The following is a 15343-nucleotide window of genomic DNA, read 5'->3' on the forward strand; positions in this document are numbered from 1 at the left end:
AACAACAATATTGTTCATTGCAATAACTACTGGGACAATTTATCACCTAACAAAACTTATTGTGACAGTCCTTCCTGCAGCTAATGTTCTTTGGTTTCTGAGTCTATTTGAAACAGTAAAGTAAAACCCGACAGCTGCCTGTTACATGATCAAGCAGTAGAAATGATTCCATCCTTTCCAGTTATTTAGAATAAACGAATATGGCGTCTTGCTTCAAGCAACAAACCTATTTCTCAAACCAAGTAATTAAACATGAGTCACAACATCATATGGTAACTATGAACCAAAGAAAGAAGCTACAGGAAAACACAAAACTAGCCACCATGAACTGATAGGATACTCATGGCTCATTGGAGGGTACATACACCCCTCGGATGGATGGATGGATGGATGGATGGATGGATGGATGTTTTAGCTTATGATGCATTTCTATCAATAGTATATAGTTTACTAAAACAATAAATCAGATGAAATCTTTCATGTCCATCATATTCTCTAAATCATTCACCTCTTTGCTTCTCTGTGTTGAGAGGTTCAGAACCCTTTCATACTGCAGGATGTCTGGATTGTTCTAAATGTGTTTGTTTGCATGGGAGAATTTGAAACTGGGTTATTTTAAGATATTCCCTTCAGATGGGGATGGACTGGATATCTATGCTTTTAAAACACCTCTGCTGCTTAATATAACGGAGGATAAAGCAATATCTCATACAGATTTATCTGCGTAGTGTTTGGTTATTGTCTTTCCGGAGGGTGATAGATTTTTACAAATCTGATGTATTTTTCCATATCCACTGTTAATACATATTCTAATATTTATAAAGGTTGGGTTGTTTCATGCTTACTATTTATCCTTTTCTAAGTTTTTGACACTTCTATATGGATGCTTGGTTGCTATGCCAAATCTAAATCAAGCTGGGAGGTTTAAATAGAACCATAACAAAGATTTAAGAGATAATCTTAGGGAGGACCATCATTTTGATTGCAGACACTTTTTCCATCAGTGAGAGAGGGAGAGTTCTTATGGTTGTAATGGGATTTCATTTAATTGTGTTCAGCCTGTTAGAAATATTGATGCCCATGAACTTGATGTTCCCAAATCTGTAATGGGATAGTTGGACGGAATATTACAGAAGATATGAAGAACTGTTCATATGTGCCAACTGCTAGTGGGACGAAAGGGATTTGCATTTTGAGCACAAGCAATATATAATCAATATTTAAAAATTTGCTGGGATATATTAGTTTTTTTCAAATCCAAGAAGTTTTTACTTTGACAAATTGCAGTCACTAGATACTGAGTTAAAAATGTCTGGTCAGTAGAGTCTGGGTTATCAGTGGCTGCAGGCTTCTGTGATTTTTCCATAATAACTCTTCATCAACTTAGCTCTGAGCGCTGTCCGAAGTTTCCCTGTACAATGTGGTTGTGACTGAAAAACAAAACACATCTGGATTAGCTGTGGGCAATACGGACTTAAAATCTTATCACTATATCTCCTGGTGCTACTAACTAAGAAAAGATAATAAAAACTATTTATTGCTTATTTTTGAGGTAACTGTATGGTTGTGAATTCTGACACAGCATTCATGGCGCCACAAACACAAACGCTGCCCTTGAAAAACATTTCCTTTTGAAACAGGCATCTTCAGGACACCACCAGTGTAATTTATAGCCTATCACAGTAACTGCATTTAGTCATATCTTCAAATTTTGTCATTTTAGTGATATTCTTGTGGTACAAACTGTGGAGAAAAATATCATAAACAAAATTTTCAGTAACCCTGCGAGTTAGGGTTTGCTTTAAGCATCATAAATTAGAATGTATTGAAACAACAATAAATCAGAATTCTTATTGTAATGAATATTTTTAAAAATAAATGATTATTGGTAATTCCTTAAACTGGATAATTTCATCCAATATTGTGTTAGGTTTATTGATTTTTTTTTTTACTTGAGCAGTATAGATGTGCAGTGGCGCTCTGTGGCCAAGTCAAAGACCGGTAGAAAATAAATTTGGCCGTTTCTTATTAACAGCACAGATGTTGCCTTTAATTTATGTGATCAGCTAATATGCTAAAGGCTATGCATTTTATTAAAGAGGAACAATTACAAACTTTTCTCAAGGAAAACTTGCAAGACAAGCGTCTTGCGTGTTCATTCTGAGAATCCTCAAGTCTTTCCATTCTAATAGATGTTACTGTGATATGGACCACCTACCATACCTCAAACACTGTCATGGTAGAACTGACTGCTTTCATTAGAACCCGGAGGTGTGAAGTACATGTGTCTGTAAAGCCTATATTCATCAAATCAGTGCAGTGAAGGGAAACGTGTTGTATTCAAACAGAGATGACTTAGTTGTATAAGTGTAGAAATGTGACTTCTGGTATATGTCTGTACACTTTAGAACAGCGTTTCCCAATTCCAGTCCTCAGGCCTCCCTGCTCTGCATGTTTTAGATGTGCCTCTATTCCAGAGCAGCTGATTCAAATGATTGCATGACCATCAAGTGCTGCAGAAACCTGTTGATCATCCATATATTCAATCCAGGTGTGTAGCAGAAGGGAAACACCTAAAACATGCAGGGCAGGGAGGCCTGAGGACCGGAATTGGGAAACGCCGCTTTAGAACATTTCCAGATATTAACTTAAAGAAAAAAAGTCTAATTCTAACTTACAGTACTGTAGTAGTTTATGTGGGAAATAAATGACAACAAAAAACAGAAGAGCTGAAGCTCTGTAATCCCTGTTAGCATGTTCTTGGGTTGTGGAAAGACATATTTTAGGATCAACCACCAGATGTCGCTGTGCACTGACAAAACCATGCAGAAAAAGTGCCAAGGCCTGTAAAAGGTTGATTCTTTCTTAAGAAACTACTGCAAATTACACCTGAAATAAACACAGAAACAACAGTTATGCCTTGTACTAAGTTAAATAATGAGATTGCACTTTAACTGCATTTTTTCCCACTTAGAATCCAGTGTTGTACATAAAATGGCAGACAATGTTGTGGTGACATGAAAGTGAAGGAGGGTGAGTGGAGGACACACTGACTCCTGGCTGTGTTCTGGTTGCTAGGTTCCCAGATGTCTGAGGAGGCTCTGAGGATGTCATCCTGGCCTTGAAGCCCACCAGTATGTCAGGTAAGATCCTGCAGCCCTCCCAGCAGCGCCCGGCCACGACCACACACAAAGAATTTACGTCAGAAAAACCTTTAAATCCATCCTAAACAGGAAACTAAGGACTCCATTCTTTAAAGACACATTTTATTTTACATAAAATCCCAGGAGTTGCTTTTAGAAGCTTTGCAGCAGCAGATCTATCCGGGTTTTCCGGGACCTCAGGTCCTGCATGTTTCAGGTGTGTCCCTGCTCCAGCTCACCTGACTCAAATGACTGCATTCACTCATCGCCATGCCAACAAGTGCTGCAGAAAAATGCCAGTGAGCTATTCATGTAAGTAAGAAACACTGTAAACATGCAGGACAGAGTCCTGGTTAAAATGGTGATAGCATCCAGTCCTACAAGCGGTTCTGCTCCCATGTATCAGATTTACACCTGGATGAAGTTTAAATATTCAGACCCGTTGATGTCCACCTGACAGCAGCTGATTTCCTGTCTGTCCAGGAAGTTGACTCCCTGAACGCTGAGGCCTCGCTGCCTTCAGCGCGCCGCAGCACAGCGTGTCATCTGCTGCTGTGACCCTCTGCAAAAGTTTCCAAATTGAACTTTAAGCCTTCTAAGGAGGAGTTGAATGATCTGTTTCTGTTCACAGTGACTGAATTAATAATTTGGTAGTTTTAAGCCCTGAATTGAGTCCTGAAAATCAGTCGGCTTGCTCCAGACTCAGGTCTGCTGTCAGAACTCACTTTTTCTAACGAGTCATGAGATCAAATTCAGTTTAAACTCAACTTTATCTACATTTCTGATGTCTTTACTGTAATGCAGTCACCATTTAATACATAATAGTGCATATATATTATTATGCACATAATAAAACGTTAATTATCATTTATAGTAGTAGTAACACCTGCCGTAAACCTCTAAAACGAAGTTTCTAGAATTATTTTTAAACTTTCCAATTAATCTGAGCTTGAACAGCTACAAGCTTGAAAAACCTACTGAACATAAAAGTTTTTGACATCTTTCCTCATTCCCCAGAGAAAATACCAGAAACTCCTGCAGCAGAATGCCTTTACAGACCCAGAAAGCAACCTGCCAACGCTGCAGCTCGCTGTGTGCGGGACATATGGGCTGCAGCAGCGCGCTAACAGCTTGTCCATTTAAATTCAACAGGCAAGTACAGTATGTGCCGCTAGATGCATTTAGTCAGTAGAGATAATGTACGAGGTAAATTGGTCGTCACGTGTGGATTTAGTCGTCCCACTAAACACCTCTGATCCGGCACATATGTTATCGAACCAAACAGACACAAGCTCACGTGTATCGCACGAGGAAATGAACCCAATCCCCTCGCTTGCTGTTACACCCTGAAAGCAACACCAACTCAGCCGCTGAGCTAATGACTGGGATGCTGCTGGGTTAGCAGGCTGCTGCAGCTCCTGTCTGACAGGCCTGCATCCTCTCTGTTTCTGATTGCATATGAAAGCAGAGCAGCTGCTCTGTCTGTCTCTAACCTGTTTTACTGAGCTATGGCCTGCTTTGGTAAACTGCCTCTCCCCATCTGTTTTTAGAGCCTGCAGAGAAATGCTCCCCCCGCTGGAAGGATGAGGCTGTTCAAAACGGTAATATTTCACCTCCCTTTTCTTCCTGTCTGTCTGAGTGAACTTGGGAGCATTTCTGCTAAAAAATTTTTTAAAAAGAGGTTGACATGAAACCGAAGAAATGCTTTCGTTTTCAGTCTCTTTACTTTCCTGTAAATCTTGATTTTTGCTCTTGAAGTGGTCTTCCTCACCCGTTCTAGAGAGATCTAGAAAGTGGTGTGTAGCTTAAGGGTGCTCTCATTACACAACACATAGCTCTAGTCATTCAGCATTCATATCTGCAGGTTGAGTTTATATAAACGTTCCATGTTGCGGTTACAGGAATTAAGACACATTAAGGGCCGTTATCATCATGCAGCTCTCCATTCCCCAACACTTGTGTGGGTTCAGGCGTTCTGGGTGGAGGCGGCCTGACCTCCGTCACCCGAGCTGCCTCCTCTTTGCTATTCCAGGAGGACACTAAGGCGTTCCCAAGCCAATCGAGAGGCATTATCCTCCTGGCGTGTGCTGGGTGTCCCCGCAGCTTCCTCCTGCTCCAACCTGTCTCAAACACTTGGCCTGGATGATGTCCAGGAGACGAACTGCTCAGATGTCCCAGTCACCTTGACACTATCCCTTTTAGTGTGAAAGGGTAATGTGCACCCTGAGCCCCCTGAAAGAGTGAGCTCCTTACCACATCCCCAGGGTAAACACAGACTGTCTTAAAAGCAAGCTGATTTGAGCCGCTTGGATCCATGACCTTGTTCTTTCAACTACCATCAGACTGGGGGAAAAAAGCCAGGCTGAAAAACAAGCCCAGATGCACCGGTTGGCCTCGATTGCAAATATCTGATTAAATCATTTCATCAAATACTTAAATAAATTTTGACTGTTTTGCTCCAGTCCAGAAACGTCTTACATGTGTGCTGATGGTTTCTGAAACTTTCCATTTTCCAAATTAAACCCAACATTTTATGATGCCTCAAGCATCTGTGTCTAAAATATTTTGCACCGTCGCATCATGACTACGCCTCCACTGTGTCCTACAGTGAAATGTGAGTCTAGGTTTAATGTGCTGCTTTATGCCACCACTGCAGACGACCCAGGTTCATTCTGAATCGCTGTGTTCTCCGAACTTTTTCATGCTTTCAGATCCATTCAGATAATGTATTTTCACTAGGAGGTCATCTTGCATAAAACTGTTTGTCTTATTGTCATATCCTCAGATGACTATGTTTTTCTGAAGAATTGAAATTGTGCAGGTGAACCTGGACAGAACTGGGATTCATTCCAGTCATTTCCTAACAGAATTCCTGGCTGTTGTCCATCTCATCCAGAGTTGGGTTGTGGCTGAGCCTCCTGCAGGCTTCCTCTCTCTGTGGCTCCTGCTTTCACTCCAAACCATTTCATGCAGCAGGAAGTCTCTCAGAGTGATTTTGCTTTAATTAGGAGTCATTAGATGAAAATAATAGTTAATATAAAGCCAGACTATTTAACTCTGTGCAGTTCTTATAAATGTTTTACCCTTTTCTTGCTTTTACAAATCAATCATGCTCAACAAAATGTGGCTTTTTGGACAAAATAAATTGGAAAACAAACTATTGATGTTTAGGTAAAAACTGATTTCACAATAATGTTAATGAATACAAATATTTTGACATAAATAAGTGTTTTCACCCCTTTAAAGTGACTGCTCTAGTTCAGCTGGTTGCTGAACTAGAGCAGCAATTAGCTGCTCTAGTTCTGGTTGCTAGAGCAGCTGGTTGCTGAACTAGACCAGCTGACATCAAATATATTTAGTAATTGACTTAAAGCCTCACAGTGAGTGGAATGGAACCCAGCGACTGGAGTATAAAGACAGCTGGTTCTGGAAGGTCCATTCCTGGTTACCACAACAGCATGGACACTAAAGAACACTCCAAGCAAATCAGAGGTTAGTGAAAAGTATAAGTCAGGGGATGAAGACGGAAAAAAATTATGAACATCCCCCAGAGTTCATCAAGACACGAAAGAACAGGTCGTCCTCACAATCTAGTCTACGTGAAGGAGACTAGTGAGATAAGACACCAGGTTACCATGACTACGCTGAAGGAGCTCCAAGCTGCAGCAGCTGAGATGGAGAGACTCTGCAGACAATCATTGGTTCTTCACCTGTCAGAGTTTTATGGGAGAGAGGCGATGAGGAAGTCACTGATGAGAAAAACTCACATCGAGGCTGGACTAGAGTTTGTTTGCCTAAAGGTACGTGGGAAGAGACTCCATGGTCAGGAGGAAGAAGCTTCTTTGGTCTGATGAGATTTTTTTATTAAGATGTTGTTTTTAGAGGACAAAAACACTTCTCATTACCACAAACATAACATCCCTGCTGTGAAATATGATGGTGGCAGCATCGTGCTGTGGTGGTGCGTCTCCAGCAGCTCCTGGAAGGCTTGGAAAGGTCAAAGGTCAAATGATTGCTGATAAATCAAACAGTTAGTTTCCATCTTCCGGAGAGCTTCGGCTTCAGTGAAGATTTATCATCCAGCAGGATGACGAACTGAAGCTTCCAGCTAAACATACACAGAGACAATCTGAAAACAACAAGGGGGAGGTTCTGAAGTGGTCCAGTCAAAGTCTAGACCTGTTCACAGCTGACCTGACAGAGCTGGAGGAGTTCAGCAGGAAGAATGGAGAAAAAGTGCAGCGTCCAGATGAGCAGAGCGACTGAGAGCGATCCACACAGACTCCCTGCTGGGACGGAGCCAGAGGGGCAAATACTAAATACTGACTAGAAGGAGGAAATATTTATGCTAATTTACACTTATTATATGGCCAATATTTGTAATTCATTATCATTCAATTTTCACTTTGAAAACTGTTTCTCTGTTAAATGTGTTTTCTGTCATTTTTAATCAAAAAAGTCACATTTTGTTGCTCATGACTGAATTGTAAGAGGTCAAAACATCCAAGGATTTGAATACTTTTTATAGCTACTGTAATTCATTTTATCAGTGAAGTCCAAAGAAAGAAAAAGTGATGCAGTGATTTACAGCAGGAAGAAAGGTAAAAAGAAAGGAAATCATCTATGAAATAATCCCAAAGAGACGTTTTCTTATTTAATGTAGATTACTCTGATATCAAATTTATTTATATAATAATTGACTTAAATAATTGGGTAGTTGGAGAAAGAAAGTAAATAAGAGAAACTAATGTAGTGTTCTGACTTGTTAGCCCACTCTGTAGTTTATTTTTAATTTAATAGATTATGATTTGTATATAGTCAACATGCTACCATAGTCACTTTCTACACAGTACTGAAACTATGACGTAAAAACTCTCCAAACACCAGAATGTGTTGGATCAGTTCAGTCTGTTCAGTCAGACCCAGGAGGACAGCAGCTTCTGTGAGGGAGGGGAAATGGCCGAACTGGACACAGCTTAACACCCAGCTCATCTGGTTTAAAACTGATGATACGTACACTGCTGAAATCAAAATGACTAAACTTCCCAAATCAGAACCTCAATGACAAACTTACAGATTAGACAAGATGTCCGGTTCCTTTCTTTGAATTTTATCTGAACTTCTATGTTTCTGGCTGTAGCTGGATTTTTTAAAATCTGTTTTACTGGTAGGTAATAAAAGTATTTTCATCAGAAATATTGGATTAGTTAGTGGAGAGGAAGCCATTTTTATTTAAATTTAACCAGTTAAATATGTTTGTTCTGACGTTTACAACAAATGTTCTCTCAAAACATGCAGTTTGTATGCAGAAATATACTGTATATAACCTTATATAATATACAGTATAATCAAACAATACATCAAGTTCAGTGTATTATTCAAACCGGAGGAAAGGAAACCTGACAGGTTGCATCGAGTCACTGACCTTGCAGCAATCCCTCATACTGATTACGCATGTAGCGACAGTAGAGAGGAAAAACTCCCACTTAACAGGAAGAAACCACCTGCAGAACCAGAACCAGAACCAGGCTCATCTGCTGTAATCCAATATGAGCTTTGAGAAACTAGAGCATCCACACACTGAAGCTCTTTTTTCAAGTGCCTTGAGATGGTATGTGTTGTGAATTACCATTACCTGGAAACACTAAATTGAATTGAATTACATTCTAGGAATATATAGCTGTGTGTTTTTTATTTTTATTTTATTTTGTTGGTTTTTATTGTTTTTAATTAGATTTTTTTTTTTTGCTGTAAATAAAGAATGTGTAAAAATAATACACATAAAAGAAAGAGTTCAAATAAGTTTATACTTTTGCCTTCCTCCTTTTCAAACAAATAGTTATCTAAATATGTTATGGCATCTGAATTATAAATGTAAATATGTTTGAAATAAACACATAAACCAGGCATGTCCAAAGTCCGGCCCGGGGGCCAATCACGGCCCGCGGTCAGATTTCATACGGCCCGCAGCTTCGGTTTTATAATGTATTATTTATGGCCCGCCTGCACCGTGAAACAGAATAAATAAATCATAAAACTTGAAACTGTAATTCCTCCTTTCACCAAATGGTGGCAGCACCACTTTAATACTATCAGTCTGCCTCCGTGCAGCGAACCGCTCTCCGCTCATTTCTGCCATGGCCACTGCAAAGAAAACAAGTTGACAGTGAAGGCCGCCGCTTTCAAGAGAGATGGGAATTACAATACTTCTTCACTGAAAATCAAGGCAATTGTGTTTGTCTAATTTGTGAGACGGTTGCCTTGTTTAAGGATTTCAATGTAAAAGGACACTACCAGACTAAACATGCTAACACATACAACAAGCTAACAGGAAGTGACCGTGCTGAAAAAGTGAAGCAACGCCATGCTGCACTGGCATCACAACAGCGATTCTTCACGCGGGCCTGTGAGTCAAAAGAAAATACCACCAAAGCAGCTACGAAGTTAATGTTAATAGCTAAACATGGCAAACCTTTTACTGAAGATACATTTATCAAAGACTGTGTTATGAAAATGGTGGAGAACATTTTGCCCTGAGAAGAAGCAAGAATTTGAGAAAAATGTTTGCCTGGCAGTAACAGTGTGGCACTGAGAGTTGAGGACATGAAACTGAGTGTTTTGAACGGCAACGTCTGTCACTATCAGCAGTGAAGAGCCAAAAGAACATTTATGCACCTGGATTTATGGCACTTATTTTTATTAAACTCTTGAGTAAGATTTGGTTATGAACCTGTAGATATAGTAAATGACGAGCAAAATTCACTTGTTTTAAGATTTAATAATAACAGACAACTTTGCATTACTTTAACTCCTCTTTAAAATGTTCTTGAGGCAAAGATATTTTTAAACTCATGTAAATTTAAGGTATTTCATACAGTTTGTTCAATGTTATCTGACTCTCCAGATATGAAAGAAAGGCAGAATTTGGGTTTTTAGAGTTGTTCTCATTTGCCTGAGTGGCTTATATTTGGTTTTTTTGTCATTTGAAAAATAAAGATAATTGTGACAATGAAAATTGTGTATTTGCATGAAACTTTTGTAGTTAAAAAATGTCCAGGGCGTGCCGTGGTGGCGTAGGGCAACCCGTATTTGGAGGCCTTGAGTCCTCGACGCGGCCGTCGCAGGTTCGATTCCCGGACCCGATGACATTTGCCGCATGTCTTCCCCCCTCTCCTTCCCTGTTTCCTGTCAGCCTACTGTCACATAAGGGACACTAGAGCCCACAAAAGACCCCCTGGAGGGGTAAAAAAAAAAATCAAAAAATTGGCCCCCGGGCATCTTCACTTGATCAAATCTGGCCCTCTTTGCAAAAAGTTTGGACACCCTTGACATAAACTAAAAAACAGACTTAAGCTGAACTGAATCCAGGACAATAATTATATGTATCCATTCATAATATTCTCAGAATTTAGTTTAAACAGGAGGACTAAAATGATAATTTCTGTTGTTTTGTCGTTAATTTTATTTTCTAAAAATAAAATTAAAGATAAATAAAATTTTCTAAAAATAAAATTAAAGAGAAACTCTGGAAGCACTTACAGTTTGTTAACTCTGTGGTTCTGACACAGTGTGAACATTACAGCAGCGTGCCAGGCTTCTATGTTCAGTATTAATGCAGAGCCTACAGGTGGCAGATGGAGCACATGACTTTCTTGCCAATTGACTGTTGCATTAGGGTTCCAACAAGAATTTGACAACTTAGAAATGTTTGAATTTGATTGTAATTTATGAAGCTTTAAGTTAATTTGCTGACCCAAACACATTTCTTCCTGTAAACCCCAGTTTGACTGTAGAGGGCATTTCTAAATCTAGTCCCTCAGCAGAAGAAGAGTTGGTGTCCTGGTTGTGCTGGGTTCAGTCCTGGAAGTAATATCAAAAAATCTATTGGAAAAACACACAGTTAAACATAGTCATAGTTTTATAGGAGAAAACGTTTGCATGTATGAAACAAAAGTTGGAGTTGAGATTTTAAAAATTAGGATAAACATATCTTGTAATTGCAGTTTGTATGTAAGATATAATGACTTTATGTTTGGTGACATGCTTACAATTTTTCTCCACTAAGAGTGACCAGTAGAACACAACATGTTAGGGATCCATCATGTATCAGCACTAAAATTGGTATTGGTCAACATTAGTCATTTTCTAACATATCAATAAATAAGACTGATATTAACAATCGATATTTTTACCATCTTGTTGCCGTTTGTTTTTGGACAAGGAGGGGAGGAGGTTGATGTGATGTGACAAATGTGTTTGTTTGGTCATGTGACAGTGATACCGATGCAGCACAGGATTATGGGAAGTTTATCTGGTGAAGTTAGTGGTGTGGTAGTTTTAATCAAGGTGAAAAAAGAGTGGAGAAATATATACATAATGTATACAGTAACAATAAATGCCTGTTATCTGGTAAAGCTGTGCTTCCTACTTTTGGTTTTTGTTGCAGTCACTGGGATGTTAAGAATAGCTGCAGAGTTGCATAATGAGCCGGCATCACTTGACCTTAAAAGTTGAACCTTCTAAAAGATCAGCTTTTTAACAGTGTGTCTTCTGACTCTTTACCAAATATTGGCTGTTTTGTGAAAGGAATAGAAAAAAGTCTTTGTGTAGCAGTCGCATGTTTGGAGGTTAGTGGTATTTTTCTCGGTGACACGCTGTCAGACTCTCAGTGAAACAGAGCTGCTGACGACCGCTCTGACACAAAAACACTAGAGTAGTATGAAAGAGAGCCATGGGGACGTTGCGGATAATCCGCTCCAACTTCAACTTTCAACCTGGGAGCCTTCTGTTGCTCCCCTGGGCTTACTTCACTGGGAAAGGTTCATCTAATGTGGCCTCCTCAGGTAACACGGACTAGCCGGGGACATCTGGCACGGGGCGTCGTGTTAATTGAGGGCCCCTGGGTGGAAGAGATGCTTGACATCCAAATATTGTTCATGACCGGCTTTGAACCCCTGAGTCGCAAAGTGATCAATCAGGGAGGGAATATATTTGTGTAAAAGCCCTTTGCTGAGCCACTGCAGCTAGGCGCCTCTGACTGGGAAACTATGATCCCGTCGGCACGGCGGCGAAAAATGATGAGGAAACAGAGGCATGAAGGAGCGAGTGTGTTGTTAGCTGGAACAGAGAGGCCATGGCGCTTCATCCACCTGTGTGGCAGGAATACTTGGAGTCTGCCGCGAGACGGATCTCCAGGTGTTTACTCTGCCAGGATAACATGCATTCTGCCTGTGGAAACAGATTTCCAGCTCTTTTTCATTAGAGCATGTTCAGAAGAACGAAGTGATGCAGATCTCTCTGACCGGTAAGGTGAGTCCATCACATTTTACCTTCATTTGTTTAAAACTGACAGCTATGCTTCAGAAGGTGCCGTGCATTTCTGAACCTTTTTTTTATAACTTTTGTTATAATAAAATAGCATTTTAAAATTTATTTAAAAAATCAAGACCCTATTTTAAATTAGAATCTGATGAAAAAAAAATCTCAATTTAATCAAATTAATTGAATTGTTTTATAGCTCTGCAAGTATATAAAAAAACTAAATTTATTTACATGCAGATGCTCTGAATAAGTTCTGATTTTAAGCATACATTACCAGTTGTACAGCAGCTTTTAATGACTACGGTACATAAAAGATCGGCTAAACCGTGTGTTAAAATGACTTATTAGATTTAGTTTTTTCTACAGCTATACACAAGATATTATCATCTGTCTGACAAACATTCAGCTAAATAAAAACATAAGGGGAATAGTTTGAGCACAGGCAGACATGAAACCCACCGTAAGGTGCAGCCAGATCAGACAACAGATTGGTTCAGTATTGACTTGCCCTAAACTGTCTGATGGATGCTTAACAGTTTGTCGACAGTTGTTAAGGAAACTGCAAACAAGATTAGGCCCAGTCAAGGACATCACCTCATCAAAAAGTTAAACTGGTATCAAGCCCTCTTTGCAAGCAGATTTGCCTCATAGGACCTGTCTCTGAAAAGCTGCTGCATGTTGATTGAATCCAAATGTGACACAGTGACACTTGTTGAATTAACCCAGCCTTAACCCCACGCTAAGCCTCTCTAACATATTCATGTTGACTCCTTAGTTACATTAAAACATTCATTTTGCCATGAATGTCATTTAGGTTATTTTAATGCTTTGTCTAAACATCCATAAGGCCAATATTACTGTGAGATTAACAAAGTAATGATATACAACTTCTCCAATTAATATTCTTTAATAAATTCAAAATTTTTCTCATCTTAAGTGAGTTTGTAGTTAAAATTGAAATTATAATATTTCAATATTGAATTCTACTATGATTTCTGTAGAAGCACTACTGTCTGTGTTTTTTATTTTGTTTTTGTTTTTTTAGATAAATTTCTGTATCATTAGAATCTGGATCATCATAGGTCAAACAGCTCAACATACAGGACCGAAAACTGCAGTAACACTAATACATAACATGTTTTCAGAACGGTGTGTGTGTTTTAAAAATAAAAAGATTAAATGTGTTAAATGTGAGCTGATCTTTTATGTAACTTTGTCATTAAATAACCGGCTTTGTAGAATTTAAACAAGTAGAACATTTTGAGTGAGCCAAACTAAAGCTTAGAGAGGCAAAGACACACAAGTTATCTATTGTAAATGTATAGGAAGTGTCAGATGGACATGGTGGACATGTCCTCTGATTTTTAAAGCAGATAATGTTCTTTGACTCCATGGAAGTATTCTTGTCCCATCAGTGATCTGTCTGCAGCCCAGACCTGTCTCTGTCTCGTAGTCAGAGGCAGATGTAAATGAAGGCAGAGGACAACAACTACGGATTGTTGAGCTGCTAAAAGCACTAGAGCAGCTGTGATGCCAGCATGAATTATGATTTTCCTCACGTTGATCTTTCTGGTGTTGGTCACAAATTTCCACATTACATCAGTTGTGGATGTAAAGGACAGGAAGTCGTTCTGAACGTCCGAACCGGAACACAGAACATGAACACGTTGCATCTGAAACATAATTCCCTGTCAGATATTCTATTCAAGCGATGAGGACTGTGACTGAGTGCAGACTACTGTTCCGTGTTGTGTTGCAATATTTTTAATTCAGTGATTTTGATGTTAATGTACAGGTAATAACATGAAAAATAAAGTGAGGACAGCTTTCTATAGGAGAGTTTGACATCAGACCGTCTCAAATCAAAATCATTGGGAACAGCATCCTGGTGGAAGCGTGTCGGTCAGTTGACTCCCTCACCATCTCATGCTTTTTCAGATTTATTTTTTCATAATCAGTCTTCTGCTGCAGTGTGAATGTCCCTTAGCTGCTGCTCCAGTAGAAATGAAGTCTCATAAAGCAGCTGTTTCCCCACCGTGGGACTCAGAGGTTCTTTAAGCCGGGTTCAGTTTTTGGTTTACTGATCCAAACCATTTTGTTTGGAGACTGTGAGCTGTTCAGCTAAAAAAAAAATCTTTTCAGACAAAAGGATAAAGAATAAAGAGATCAGATAATTTTTACCCAAACAAGGCTGCTATTCTCCCTGTTTTATACAGAACCATTCTGTTGATTATTTTGTTTGTCCTGCATTAAAGTTTACTGCAGTACCTAGAATTATGACTTAAAACTGATTAGCTACGGTATTTTGGTTTTAAAATACAATTCACCTTAAAATGGGATTTCCCCAACTTTATTTGATCGTGATAAATGTTCATGTTTTACCTGGAAAGAAAAAACCATCTCAAATAGTGACAGTATTCAACCCTGCCATGTCTTACCCGTTTTATTGCTTTAACAAATTAATCACAATCAACTAAATTTGGTGGTTTTTGACAAAAAAACAAATTCTGTTACAGTGAAAACTGATTTCTATTAAAATAATATTAATATAAAAAAAGTGATTGTATGAATATTCACCCCCTTTAAGGTGATTGACTTAACCTAGCAGAGGTCCAGCCAGTTGGTGCTACAACACAATGAGTGGAATGGAGACCAACTGAGGGAAATGTAGAAACATCCTGGAGGACAGTTAGTTTCCATCTGCCAGAGAAATATGGCTTCAAAGAACATTTATCATCCACCAAGACGACGAACCGAAGCTTCCAGCTAAAGATACAGAGATGGACAACAAGTGGGAGGTTCTGGAGTGTCCTAGTAAAAGTCCAGACTTGTTCACAGCTGACCTGACAGAGCTGGAAGGGTTTAGCAGGAAGAATGGA

The 15343-nt window shown here is 39.2% G+C and overlaps 1 protein-coding gene across 5 annotated transcripts in view; it reads left to right on the plus strand.

Moving 5' to 3' along the window:
• The window catches only part of thrb (thyroid hormone receptor beta), a 98204-nt gene that overhangs the window by 65467 nt on the left and 17394 nt on the right, over positions 1–15343 (plus strand). For 3 of the 5 annotated variants that reach the window (XM_028036179.1, XM_028036180.1, XM_028036181.1), the window contains 2 exons: positions 3079–3143; positions 4694–4744. In XM_028036179.1, the coding sequence (XP_027891980.1) occupies positions 3137–3143; positions 4694–4744 (58 nt within the window). In that variant the 5' untranslated portion in view covers positions 3079–3136. Of the gene's footprint in view, positions 1–3078; positions 3144–4687; positions 4745–15343 lie in introns of those variants that run through there. The other 2 variants (XM_028036182.1, XM_028036184.1) reach the window with 1 other exon arrangement.

Source organism: Xiphophorus couchianus, chromosome 13 (assembly GCF_001444195.1).
Source record: "Xiphophorus couchianus chromosome 13, X_couchianus-1.0, whole genome shotgun sequence".
Lineage (NCBI taxonomy): Eukaryota > Metazoa > Chordata > Actinopteri > Cyprinodontiformes > Poeciliidae > Xiphophorus > Xiphophorus couchianus.